Source organism: Moschus berezovskii, chromosome 23 (assembly GCF_049115385.1).
Source record: "Moschus berezovskii isolate FMDL1 chromosome 23, NW_MosBer_1.0, whole genome shotgun sequence".
Taxonomy (NCBI): domain Eukaryota; kingdom Metazoa; phylum Chordata; class Mammalia; order Artiodactyla; family Moschidae; genus Moschus; species Moschus berezovskii.
In genome coordinates this window covers 38,736,852-38,749,367 of record NC_142482.1, presented here as the reverse complement: position 1 = coordinate 38,749,367, position 12,516 = coordinate 38,736,852, and the positions used below count along the sequence as shown (strand labels likewise).

Genomic DNA, 12,516 nt, shown 5'->3' with positions numbered 1-12,516 from the left:
TGTGGGTAGGGAGGGTGGGGTGAACAGCAGGTGCCAGAACAGGATTGCATAAAAGGCTGGAGGTTGTGGGGGGCAGGGGAAGGGAGTGTGACCAGGCTCAGGTCTAAAGTTTCAGCTTGGCCATCAAGCCAAGCAGACTTGCAGCAGAAGCCAGGAGAGGCCCTTCTGCCCCCAGCCCCGGGTCACCATGGGGATTGGTCACAACCCCCGACTCTGCCTGGTACCCTTGATCCTGGGCCTCTTGTGTGGAGGTAAGTGAGATCACAGCCCCCTTCCCTCCACTCCCGCTTCCCCCACGATCCATCCTTGGCCTTGTGAGGCTGGCCTCACCAACTTTTCTCTTTAGGTGTGGGGATGACGCCACTGCCTGAGGCCGGGCCCCAAAACCCCTGCTCTGTGGAGGGAGTAGAGATCAAAGGTGGCTCCTTCCGGCTTCTCAAGGCGGGCCAGGTGCTGGAGTACTTGTGTCCTTCTGGCTTCTACCCCTACCCCACGCAGATTCGCACCTGCAGATCCACAGGGTCCTGGAGCACCCTGCAGACTCAAGACAGAAAGATTGTCAAGAGGGCCGAATGCAAAGGTTGGAGGGCAGTGAGGATGGGCATGGGCCGGCTGTGGGACGGAGCAGGTGGCAGCCAAGGTCCAGAGTTGGCTAAGTCTAGGCTTGAGTGGAGACCAGGCAGGCTGACAAGTTGGGCTGAGCACGGGTCAGAGCTGAGTGAGGGTTGGAGGTGGGATGGAAAGAGAAGGAAGGGGAGCTAGACTTGACTAAGCATTTACCCTGTGTCAGGCAGCCCCGGCAGTTCAAAGAACACTTAGAAATGGGGAGGGGGGAGCAACAGTACTCCTTATGGGTGGAGGTTCCTCCAGGGGTCGAGGGTAGCAGCTATTCTGTGGGGCCCAGAAGTGATATTTCTCAGTGACAGGGTCCCTGAGACCAGAGGCGTTATCCTAAAGGGCAGCCCTTCCCTTCCAGTAACTTCTACTTGGTCTCTACCCCCTTACCCCCAAAGCAATTCGCTGTCCCAGACCACAGGATTTTGAGAATGGGGAGTACTGGCCCCGGGCTGCCTACTACAATTTGAGCGATGAGATCTCTTTCCGCTGCTATGATGGCTACACTCTTCGGGGCTCTGCCAATCGCACCTGCCAAGGGAATGGTCGGTGGGATGGGGAAACGGCCATCTGTGATGATGGAGGTGAGAACCGTCCCCCCGTCCACAACAGCTCCTTCTCCCTGACCACCCGCAGCCTGAGGAATCAGTGCCATGGCTTGGTGCTCTGCCTTGCCCTTCGCGCCCCAGGCTTTGGCCCTCACCAGTTGTCTCACACTTCTGCAGCGGGGTACTGCCCCAACCCGGGCATCCCCCTTGGCACAAGGAAGGTGGGAAGCCAGTACCGCCTTGAAGACCGTGTCACCTACTACTGTAACCGGGGCCTCACTCTGCGTGGTTCCCAGCAGCGAACGTGCCTGGAAGGCGGCTCTTGGAGTGGAACGGAGCCTTCCTGCCAAGGTGACCCTTATCTGTACCCTCAAGTCAGACCCTGCTCTCCCATCCGTACAGCCCCTCAGGAGCACATTGTCTTCTCCCGCTGCCACCATTCAGCTCCTTCCTCCCTTCCAAATCTCCCTGAAGAACTTCTGAGCCCTTCCTGCCCCAGAAGCCTACCATCTCCTGTCAGTGTCCCTGACCTTCCCAGACATTTGACCTGCTCTCTGACCTCTCCCAGACTCCTTTATGTACGACACTCCTGCAGAGGTGGCCGAAGCCTTCCTGTCTTCCCTGACAGAGACCATAGAAGGAGTTGATGCTGAGGATGGACATAGCCCAGGTTTGAAGGCAGAAAGGGCAGGCGGGGCAGGGAGTTGGGCGTGGGGTGGAGAAGGGGCAGGAGACCTATTTGTCTGGAGCCTAAGCCTCTCTGGTGGCATTCAGGGGAACAACAGAAGAGAAAGATTATCCTGGACCCCTCAGGCTCCATGAACATCTACCTGGTATTGGATGGATCAGACAGCGTGGGGGCCCACAACTTCACAGGGGCCAAGAATTGTCTCAGAGATTTCATCGAGAAGGTGGGGCCCCCTCCCCTTGAAGGTGGGAACCCTGAAAGGACCTCACTGCTCTGCCAGGACTAGTTCCCAGATACTCCCAGCCCCTCAGAGCCACAGGGTCCCAGAAAATCTCCAGGTCCTATTGTGCCCTCCTTTCCTATCTGTCTCAGCCAAACCGCTGAATTCTCCCAACTGTATATTCTACTTTTGGTGCCGTAACTTATTGCTTCCCTTGCCCACAGGTGGCAAGCTATGGGGTGAAGCCAAAATATGGTATAGTGACATATGCCACAGAACCCAAAGTTGTGGTCAAAGTGTCCAACTCAAAGAGCAGCGAAGCGGACTGGGTCACAGAGCAGCTCAACCAAATCAACTATGCAGGTCAGAAGTCAGGGAAGGGTGGGAGGTTCACTTTGGGGTCAGAGAGGTCTGAAGTTTCAGGACTGTTGTGGGGAGGGTGTAGTGAGACCACGTGGTGGGGCAGGGACGACTACATTTTAATCCACGGTTGAACAGCAGGGTCATTGGAAAGTGGGGCTTGGTGGGAACCCTTTGGAGCTGAGAGGGTCACTTTGTTGTCAAAGGGAAGACAGTGGGGTGACAACTCAAGTTGACAGATGTGGGATCGCAGTGGCTGCCGGACCCCTGGAGTCAAGGACGGCTCGGGAGGCCAGGCGAAGTGATGACAGCTTCCCTGTTCACAGATCACAAGCAGAAGGCAGGGACAAACACCAAGAGGGCGCTCCTGGAAGTGTACAACATGATGAGCAGGGAAGTCAACAACAGGGAGACCTGGAACCGCACGCGCCATGTCATCATCATCATGACTGACGGTAAGACAGGCTTTTCTCCTGCCTCTGACTCCCCACCCTCTCGCACCAGCTTGTGGCCCTGAGTCCACACCTAACGCTGGACTTGTGGCTGGGGGAATGGCATGCTGCTCTTCCCTGTGCCTTTACAAGGAGGGACTGTCTACTCCGTGATCTCTCTCATGACCTCCTCTCCAACCTGCTCACTCAGCCCTGTATGTCATTCCTTCCAGCCTCTTTGCCTTCCTGGACCTTCTCCCTTCATGTCTCCCACCCTCACGGTCCATCTTTCCTGCAGGTTTGCACAACATGGGTGGGGATCCAGTCACTGTCATTCATGATATTCGGTACTTGCTAGACATTGGTAGAAGTCGCAAAAACCCCAGGGAGGACTATCTGGGTGAGTTTTATTGCCTAGGACCCAGCACCCCACTTTATTAGCTTCTTGCCTGTGCCAGGGCCGAGACCCTCACTCTGTTTTCTTCTCTCTCAGACATCTATGTGTTTGGGGTTGGACCTCTAGTGAACCAAGAGAACATCAATGCTTTGGCTTCCAAGAAGGATAAAGAGCAACATGTGTTCAAACTCAAGGACATGGAAAACCTGGAGGATGTTTTCATCCAAATGCTTGGTAGGAAGTTATGGAAGGCTATGAGATGGTCAGGAAACTCAGTTCGCCCCAGACCCCTCAAGGTCACTCCCTCCTAAAGCCCTGGCAGTCTGGAAGCCCTCTTTCCTCCTTTACCTACAGGTCACTATTTTTGCTTCCTAGTACTTTCCACTCCCTGATCTCAGAATCAGGAGTTCTGAAATGATGCAGAGACCTTTCTCAAGTCCCTCCTTTTACAGATATGGAAGCTGGGGCCACGAGAGGTCAAGAAATGGCAAGTTAGCAGGAGTTGGGCCTGAAAATGCCCAGGTCTCTGAGCTTAGTCCCATGATTCCAGTGGTTCCTTGCCTTCCCTTCCCTCTTACGGGCATCTGCTCCCCACAGACACGTTAGTGCCCCTCCCCAAGACAGCTGCCATTTGGAAATGAACTGTCCCAGCTAGCACAATCTCCTTTCTTGCCAGATGAAAGCCGGACACTGGGTCTCTGTGGCATGGTTTGGGAGCACAAGGACGGTACTCCCTACCACAGGCAACCATGGCAGGCCAAGATCTCAGTCATTGTAAGTGCAGTGTCCTGGTGGTGGGGACATGGGGGAGGGGAGATCAGGGTGAAATGAAGGTCTGGGAAGGGCAAGGCACTCTTATTCAGATTGTGACGTTTGTGAAAGCTGAGCTTTCCCTCTGCTGCTGTTCCCAGCGCCCTTCGAAGGGACATGAGAGCTGTATGGGTGCTATTGTGTCTGAGTACTTCGTGCTGACGGCTGCACACTGTTTCACTGTGGATGATGAGAAACACTCAATCAAGGTCAGCGTGGGTAAGGATGCAACCCATCAATTTGGGGCTTCTGCGGTGCCCTCTGGGCAACACTGCCTCCAAGGCCCACACTCTCCACCTGTCCTCATCACAGCCCTTCCCTTGCATGCTGGACCAGTTAGGGACGGGGAAGATTTGAGTTAGGGATGACATGCAGGCAGGGGGATGACATGCAGGCAGGAGGATGACATGCAGGCAGGAGGCTGCCTACACAGACATCAGTGGTCTAGAGCGACCCCCTCTCCTACTTCAGGAGGAAAGAAGCAGGAGTGGGAGGTAGAAGAAGTCCTATTTCATCCAAACTACAACCTCAATGCAAAAAAAGCAAAAGGCATTCCTGAGTTTTATGACTATGACGTGGCCCTCATCAAGCTCAAGAAGAAGCTCAAGTATGAGGCGACCATCAGGTGAGCCATCTGGATTCCGAGAGAAAAGGCAGGGAGAGGCAGAACTGAGAGGGGAGCAGGCCCAGGGTTCACGATCCTTGAATTTCCCCTTCTCTTCTCAACAGGCCCATTTGTCTACCCTGCACTGAGGGATCGATTCAAGCCTTGAGGCTTCCAAGGTCAACCACGTGCCGGCAACAGAGTAAGACACGTCCAGGGAGAGCAGCTTGTTAAGGGCGAGGTTCTGAGACAAGGAAGGGATGAGGGGGAGTGCAGGGAGAGCAGGTGATGCCCTGCCCAGCCGCCAGCTCACAGGAAGGAGTGGAGGGCCACTTGATGACAAAGCATGAGGCGGGGAGGGGAGGGAAAGTGCTGCAATGACCCAGTCTATCCACCTGTAAAGTGCAAGAGCTGCTCCCTGCAAAGGACATCGAAGCTCTGTTTGTGTCCGAGTCTAAGAAGACCCTGACCCGGAAGGCAGTCTACATCAAGAATGGGGAAAAGGTGAGGAATGTGGGATCCTGAGGTCCTTTAGGCCCCAGTTCTTCCTAAGCAAGCTTTGTTCCTCACGCCTCTCTCCACACTTCCCCATCTCACCCACAGAAAGCCGGCTGTGAGAGAGACGCTCTGCATGCCCCAGGTTATGACAAAGTCAAGGACGTCTCTGAGGTAGTCACCCCCAGGTTCCTCTGCACTGGAGGTGTGACTCCCTACGCTGACCCCAATACTTGCAAAGGTGAGAAGGCTCTATGGTTGTGATGTGAGTTCTGAGGCCTAAGTCTTTCCCTATAGCATCTCCTCTCCTGCAGGTGATTCTGGTGGCCCCCTGATTATTCACAAGAAGAGTCGCTTCATTCAAGTGAGTCTTCTCTTTCCTCTCTGGGGAGATTCAGAGTGGGCAGCGTGGGCCCCAAAATAGGAAAGCTCACTGCATGTGGCTGACAAGAGGTGGGGGATGGGGCAGAGCCAGCCTCACCTTCAGACTCTCCCTTGAACTGGCCAATTCAGGGCCGTGTGTCTGGTCTGTGTGCCAGGGGACAGGACTGAACTGGGTCCCTAGTCTAGTCCTCCCAGGTCAGGTCAGTTCAGATGCAACTGGCAATAGCTGTGCTTCCTAGGATTAAGGAGTTCCACCCACTGACTCCTGGCAACACCTCGCTCTCACCAGGTTGGCGTGATCAGCTGGGGCGTCGTGGACGTTTGCAAGCGGCCACAGCAAGTGCCTGGCTACGCCCGAGACTTTCACGTCAACCTCTACCATGTGCTGCCCTGGCTCAAGGAAAAACTCCAAGACGAGGACCTGGGCTTTCTCTAAGGGGTTTCCTGCTGGAAGGGGCATGAGACCAAATTAAAACAGCCGCGACAACACCTGTGTTCAAGATCCTTTTGGGGTGAAGGAGTGGGGAGTGCACACTAGCCATGTGGCTATAGCTGCGATCACGTCTAACAGCCGTGTTTCAAGGCTCAACCCCAATCCCCAATGCTGAAGAACCAGAGGCTGAGGGAGATGGGTGAGCTTCCACCTCAGTGTTTTACTGAGACCAGCGTTGGGCAGACGAGGCACATGGAATCCAGCTCCATTCCCTAGAAGCCGTCCACAAGGTTTTCCTTGTAGACATCGTCGCTGTAGACAATCTGAGTCCTCTTGTCCCGGTGGCAGCCCTTAGGGCTATTCTGGACAGCTGGGGAGGGAGGGGAAGTTCCGTTAAGGTCTGAGGGAGAGGACCGATGAGACCTGAGGCCCAGAGCTTGACCTCAACGCCAGCCTCTGGCCTCTGGATGCCCAGTTTCCATGCTGCCCTCTGGTGGCCAGGATGGCTTCTCTACCTTTAGCCCCTTAGGTCTGCGGCTACCAATCCACGGCCCCAGTGAAGAGTGTGCAGATATCATGGCACACGCAAACACTGTAATGAGTGTTTTGTCCTCAGAAATAACTCAAACGTTATTCTTGACACATGTGAATAATGTTAACCGCCTACTTCCAGTCAGTACACCCCAAATTAGAAAATCTCTAGAGCCCTTTGTTAACATGCTGGTCCTTCCTGGTTCCTTCTTTAGTGTAACGGGTTACTCTGGCTCTGAACTCCCTTGTGCCTACTCCTTTACGTGAAAATCCACTTCAGGTGAAATGGGTTATTCATTCCATCAGGAGAATTCATTCCAGTGTAACTCTGGTCCTAAGCATTCCCCTGGAGCTGTCCCCTCTCATTCCTCTTTCCTCCCTACACCCCACTCTGGGGCTAGAGGGAGCCCCCCATGCAAGCCCCCATCGTCTTGGAGCTTTCATCTCAATGCTGAGAATCACTTCCTCCTTCTCAAAGCCTGTATCCTTTGGCTGCAACGATCCAGGCCCCTGGGTCCTACTCCCAGCCCTATGGCCTCTCCTTTGTCTCCTATGGACCCTCAACTTCAGCCTAACATGTCAGGAGGGCTGGGGCTGTATGGAGCATAAGGAACACAGCCCAGCCTCCTCCCATAGTTCCTGACTATTTCCCTTAAGTCCAGTCCTGGCTCATTTCTCCTCTGCATTCAGTCTCCCCTGCAACACTCTCGTGTCGTTTTGCAGCAGCCCTATGATATAGGTGACTCCAGTCTACATTTTCAGTCCTTACCGAACACCTGCATTCCTGATTCCTAACTTCAAAGGCCTATTTTATAAAACCAACTATACGCCATCTCAAAATGAATAAAGCCACACGAGGTGCTCACCTTCTTCGCCAACCTGACTCACTCCCACTTTCTTCCTTGTGCCAATCAATGCCTTGGAAATGGTTTCCAATACTTTTCTCTCCTTCTGCTTCTAACTGATAGAAGGCCTGAGGATTCTCCTTCTAATCCCCATAGTTGCCACACAAAACTAGGTCTCTAGCCCCTCTAGGGGACCCAGGGACAGGCAGGAGAACAAAACAGGGTGAGCTGTGGGCAACCAACAAAATGAGAAAGGAAGAATCCCCTTCTTACCCAGGGAGCCCCAGACAGACTTGCCCGTGGCGGCATCCAGCATGGGCTGTTTTCGGGCAATGCTGACTTTGAGCTGTACAGACTCCACTTGGGTCCCGTTGAGCTGGGGCAGAAGAGGGGAGCGGGCAGAGGATGGGGGCAGACATTATAGACAAACCAAAGGAGGGTTTCTAGGAGCTGTCATCCTGAGAATAGACTAAGTAGGGACTTGAGAATATAAGGTTTCCTGCACAAATAGGAAAATACTTTGTCAAGAGGAAATGATTTCCTCCTGGCTCCCAGTATTTTAAAAAGAAAATATGAGGATGTCAGGAGGGATGGGAAGAACAGATCTGGGAAGTCCCAACCTCAGCAACGGCCTGATCTGCTGACTCCATCTTTTCATAGGTGACGAAGGCACAGCTGGGATGAGAAAACACAGGGTCAGTAGAGGGCCTACAGGCTCCTCGGGACCCAGGCAAACCCAGTGTTACAGGCTGTGGAGACAGGCTAGCTTCCTCCCTCAGGTCTCACACCCCAAGTCCTCCTAGGACAACCCACCGTTATCCTTACTTTCTGGGTGGGTCCATGGAGAGGTCAATGATGTTTCCAAAGGGAGAGAAGGCCCCACGGAGGAGGGTGGGCGTCATGTCTTCTCCATACACATACAGAGTGTTTCCCTTCCGAGGGGCCCGGCGTTCAGGGAATGAGTCTGATCCTATGGAACGTAGGAATCCAGTCATGAGACACAGGCCTAGCTCAGCCCCCACTTTAGAAGGACCCACCTACACCGTATCTGAAGTCACTTCCCACTAGCGAAGACCACTCACTGCGGAAAGGGCCTTCCCGGTCGCGCTCCCGGTCGCGCTCTCGGTCCCGGTCCCGCTCTCGCTCCCGGTCCCGGTCCCGGTCCCGCTCCCGGTCGCGCTCTCGATCCCGATCTCGGTCTCTGTCTCGGTTCCGCTCACGACTGCGGTCCCGGCTGCGGCTTCGGGGAGGGGAGGCTGAGGAACGAGCACCACCGCGTTCTTCGTAGCCCCAGTCGAAGCTTCGAGGGGGGCCATCGCCAGCCCCTGGGCCCTCTGCCTCTTCCCCATCTGGCCCCAGTTCCCGAAGCCGATCACTGGAAGATACAAAGCTGGGGAGCAGCAGACAATGAGGATCAAAGGGGGCTTTTACCTTGTCTTCCCGGATCCCACGCAGACTCAACACCCCTTCTGCAGCCCCAGCTCTTCCCACTTCAGTCCCAAACCTCTTAAGGACCCGGGCAAGCCTCTCGTGCCCCGCAAACCCCACCAACTAGGACCCCGTCCTATCTTTCTCTAACCTCTCATACAGAGATTTCCTCTGTGGACGTCTGGAGGACTGAAAGAGATCAAGAACAGTTAAGACGAGTCTGAGTGGCTGGCAAATGGGCTCCAATATGTGGGTTTCTCAGTTTTCTCAATTGCCCGCTCCTCAGAGACAGAAAACTGGAAACCATTACCTCCTGCAGGTCGTCGTCAGCAGATACGCTCCTCTGGAACGGTTGGAAAGTGGGGACCGGCCCCTTCTCAGGGTCCTGGGAAGGTGGGAGAGACCTACCTCAGTGGGAAGCAGGAGGCCGCCTATCGGGGGTAGGGACTCCTCTTCTCTCACCCTCCTCTTGGCTCCCTGGCCTATCTTTTTGTTTGTTTCTCATTTGACTACGTGTTATTTTACATAAAAGACTTAATACACACTTGAAGCATTTAGTTTACTAAAAACATCTCGAACCTGATGACCTTCTCAGCCTTTCCAACTCCTTAGAGAACACAATCCCACAGATCTATTATATGATGGATTAGTCACAGAATACATAAAACGGAGGAGAATCTGCGAGGCATCTAGTTTCTTCACTTTACAGATAAGAAACCTGAAGCTCAGAATGGCACAGCAACTTGTCCATGACTGAACTGGCATTCCTTTCCCCCTAGACCTACCTTCATTCCAACTTGGAAGGATGCCCTCTGACGTGAAGGATCCCTTGAACAATCTTTCTGCCTGTGCTCACCTTTAACTTCCCCTCTAGGGTCCGAGAACGCTTGAAGCCTGAGTTCTTGGTCTCAGCCTTGATGGCACTGATGGCTCCTGACTTCACCAGCTGCTTTGCCTGCTCTGTTGCCGTGGCTGTGTCCACCACAGGCTGCTCTGACAGTGCTGAAGTGGCAAGGGAAAGAGATTTATTATGTTGGCCAGAGGTCAGCCGGTGTGCTTACTTCCAGCCTATCCCTGCCTCCCTCGTCACTCACAGCGTTTGACACCGCCTTGGCTGGCTGTGCTGCTGCTACTTTGCTTCTTCAGAGCCAGCAATGCCTTTTTCTGGGAACAAGAGTGAGAAGAGAGGGATTGATGAGGGTCATTCACTGGCCACGTCTTCTCCCAAGGCCCTTGGGTGCGTCACTCTGGGGATACCTTTCTGAGAGAGAATAATGCAAATGGTGCCCCTTGGGTGGTACATTGCAGCTGCCTTGCCTCTCACATATAGTCCCTCAGATCACATACACCAGCCATACCTGCTGCTGCTAAGTCACTTCAGTCGTGTCCGACTCTGTGTGACCCCATAGACGGAAGCCCACCAGGCTCCCCCGTCTCTGGGATTCTCCAGGCAAGAACACTGGAGTGGGTTGCCATTTCCTTCTCCAATGTGTCAAAGTGAAAAGTGAAAGTGAAGTCGCTCAGTCACGTCAGACTCGTAGCGACCCCATGGACTGCAGCCCACCAGGCTCCTCCGTCCATGGGATTTTCTAGGCAAGAGTACTGGAGTGGCTTGCCATTGCCTTCTCCGCCAGCCGTACCTACTCTGTCAAAACCATAGTATTCAGAGGCTTTGCAGAGTCTCGTATTTTTCAAGTTGAAAACAAGGAACTCAAACACTGACCATGGCCCCCGGATATACACTGCAGTTCAGTATAAGCCTTCATGCCTTCTTAGGAGCTTCATCCATCCACCCCTACATGTTTAATAAGAACACACCAATGCTTTGAAACAGAGATTTGCAAAAGAAAGAGACACAGATCCTCCTCTTGAGCTCAAGGCTGAGAAAGACGATGACCAGACTGAACCGTCAAGACTGATCCTCAGTGCAGACTGGAGCTGAAAGCAAGTAAGATTTCTCTGATGCAAATGGTTATTAAACCAGGCCCTGAGTAGGATCTACACAATGCAAAATGAGAGGAAAAGGCATTTTAGACAAAGAAAACAGGGTGGCAGAGATGCGGAGATAAGAAGGTTTTGAGAATGCATGCCTTGGGACCAAGGAATAAGAAAGGCCAGATTAAAGCTTTTATAGGCAATGCGAAACCATTGTGTTTTGAAAAAAGAAGGGCAGTGTTTAGTGTTTTCAATGTACCGTTTTAACAGGAGTGCAAAAGTCTGTCCAAGAAAAGAAACTTGTTGAGAGCCCATTACAACAGTCAAAGTGAGCATCAGCAAAGACCTGGTCTAGGGAATACACAGGAAAAAGAAAACAGAAGAAATTACTCTAAAAGAAAAATGAAGACTTGACAAACGTTTGGCTACACAAATTGTGCAGGAGACAGAGATGAGATATTCATCTCAACCAAATCGAAAAAGTGAATGCAGACAGTCCTATCTGGAAGACCAAGTTTAGTACAGACAAGATGACAACTTCAGTTTTGGATATGTGAAAGTTACCAGTAAGACGCTGATAAAGCTGGAAAAACCAAGCTTGGGATCACCATTTCTTGCTGCTGCTGCTAAGTCGGTTCAGTCGTGTCCGACTCTGTGCGACCCCATAGACGGCAGCCCACCAGGCTCCGCATCCCTGGGATTCTCCAGGCAAGAACACTGGAGTGGGTTGCCATTTCCTTCTCCAATGCATGAAAGTGAAAAGTGAAAGTGAAGTCTCTCAGTTGTGTCCGACTAGTAGCGACCCCACGGACTGCAGCCTACCAGGCTCCTCTGTCCATGGGACTTTCTAGGCAAGAGTACTGGAGTGGCTTGCTATTGCCTTCTCCAAGTTCTTAGGTGGTACTAAAAGCCACGGGAAAGAAAGACAACTCCATGGCAGACCACACAGAAAGGAGAGAAAAGAAAATACACACTTGGGAAAGTCCGTCTCTGAAGTTACACCGTGAGATGATCCGTCTCCAGGTATTAGCTAGAGGAATCCCCACCCCCATTCCCTCACACTCACCGCAGGTGTTCTCAGTGCAGAGTCTTTGAAAGTTTGGGCCATGCCCACACACGCTCCCTCACCTTTTTCTTGAGTTTGTTGAATTTCTTCTGCAGAGCCTCCTCCTCCTCGCTCAGTCCGGGGGGTATCACCAACATGGTGGCTCCTGGTTCGGGGGCAGGGCCCAAGACATCTTTCTCCACTGTCACCGCCCAGAGTTCACACGCCGTCCACACTGATCCCGATCCCACCCCTTCAGGCCTGCCTACTCCTATCTTTTGCCTCTCCCTACCCCTTGCTTAAACCAGGTTGCCGTCCAAACCCCAGCTCGTCGGGATCAACCAGCATTCCCTTCTGTCTTCAGGAATCACGGATACCAGCGCCTTGGGGCACCATGTGGCCCAGGAAGGGATAAATACCCGCTCCGTCGCCAAGACGATGGCACCAGACTCCCCTATCTCGCTGGAGTTAGTATGGAATTGCGGGGTCCGAAAAGCAGAGGAAGCAGTGGAACCCGCGCAGCGCTCTCAGAGCAACGAAAGGGGCAAGAAGACAGAAGGAGCTCGGAAAAAGGGGGGCGAAGGCTGAGGAGAAGGCCTTACCTGAGGGGGCGGCAACCGGAGCCCCACGGTCTCGGGCGGCGCCCGCGCGGGCAGCGGATCCCGGGCTCAGAGCGATGACGTAGCGAGGGGCGGAGAACGCGGTAACCAAGGCGGCCCGCGCCGCACACACTTCCGCCCGGCCTCC

The 12,516-nt window shown here is 53.5% G+C and overlaps 2 protein-coding genes across 2 annotated transcripts; one reads left to right on the top strand and one right to left on the bottom strand.

Moving 5' to 3' along the window:
* Positions 1 to 66: 66 nt before the first annotated feature.
* Positions 67 to 6,041, top strand: CFB (complement factor B). Its single transcript, XM_055405998.2, has 18 exons — positions 67 to 251; positions 347 to 580; positions 1,014 to 1,199; positions 1,341 to 1,514; positions 1,732 to 1,833; positions 1,938 to 2,074; positions 2,296 to 2,434; positions 2,758 to 2,886; positions 3,161 to 3,262; positions 3,356 to 3,493; positions 3,936 to 4,033; positions 4,171 to 4,288; positions 4,541 to 4,694; positions 4,799 to 4,875; positions 5,077 to 5,177; positions 5,277 to 5,409; positions 5,483 to 5,532; positions 5,842 to 6,041. The coding sequence occupies exons 1-18, from the start codon at positions 188 to 190 to the stop codon at positions 5,986 to 5,988; spliced, it is 2,283 nt and encodes a 760-aa protein (XP_055261973.2). The 5' UTR covers positions 67 to 187; the 3' UTR covers positions 5,989 to 6,041.
* A 2-nt stretch (positions 6,042 to 6,043) lies between these two features.
* On the bottom strand, positions 6,044 to 12,501 carry NELFE (negative elongation factor complex member E). Its single transcript, XM_055406001.2, has 11 exons — positions 12,372 to 12,501; positions 11,853 to 11,935; positions 9,884 to 9,953; positions 9,646 to 9,791; positions 9,100 to 9,174; positions 8,941 to 8,978; positions 8,444 to 8,751; positions 8,187 to 8,331; positions 7,982 to 8,036; positions 7,635 to 7,737; positions 6,044 to 6,355 (listed from the first exon to the last, which is right to left on the bottom strand). Exons 2-11 carry the CDS (start codon positions 11,925 to 11,927, stop codon positions 6,258 to 6,260), a joined length of 1,113 nt encoding a protein of 370 aa, XP_055261976.1. The 5' UTR covers positions 11,928 to 11,935; positions 12,372 to 12,501; the 3' UTR covers positions 6,044 to 6,257.
* Between the last annotated feature and the right edge of the window lie 15 nt (positions 12,502 to 12,516).

Coding starts and splice junctions, on each gene's coding strand:
- CFB (XM_055405998.2), top strand. CDS start 188: ATGGGGATTGGTCACAACCCCCGACTCTGCCTGGTACCCTTGATCCTG. Junction 2,075..2,295: donor TCAGAGATTTCATCGAGAAG/GTGGGGCCCCCT, acceptor CCTTGCCCACAG/GTGGCAAGCTATGGGGTGAA. Junction 5,410..5,482: donor TGACCCCAATACTTGCAAAG/GTGAGAAGGCTC, acceptor CCTCTCCTGCAG/GTGATTCTGGTGGCCCCCTG.
- NELFE (XM_055406001.2), bottom strand. CDS start 11,927: ATGTTGGTGATACCCCCCGGACTGAGCGAGGAGGAGGAGGCTCTGCAG. Junction 9,792..9,883: donor CCAAGGCGGTGTCAAACGCT/GTGAGTGACGAG, acceptor TTGCCACTTCAG/CACTGTCAGAGCAGCCTGTG. Junction 8,979..9,099: donor CTGACGACGACCTGCAGGAG/GTAATGGTTTCC, acceptor GATCTCTTTCAG/TCCTCCAGACGTCCACAGAG.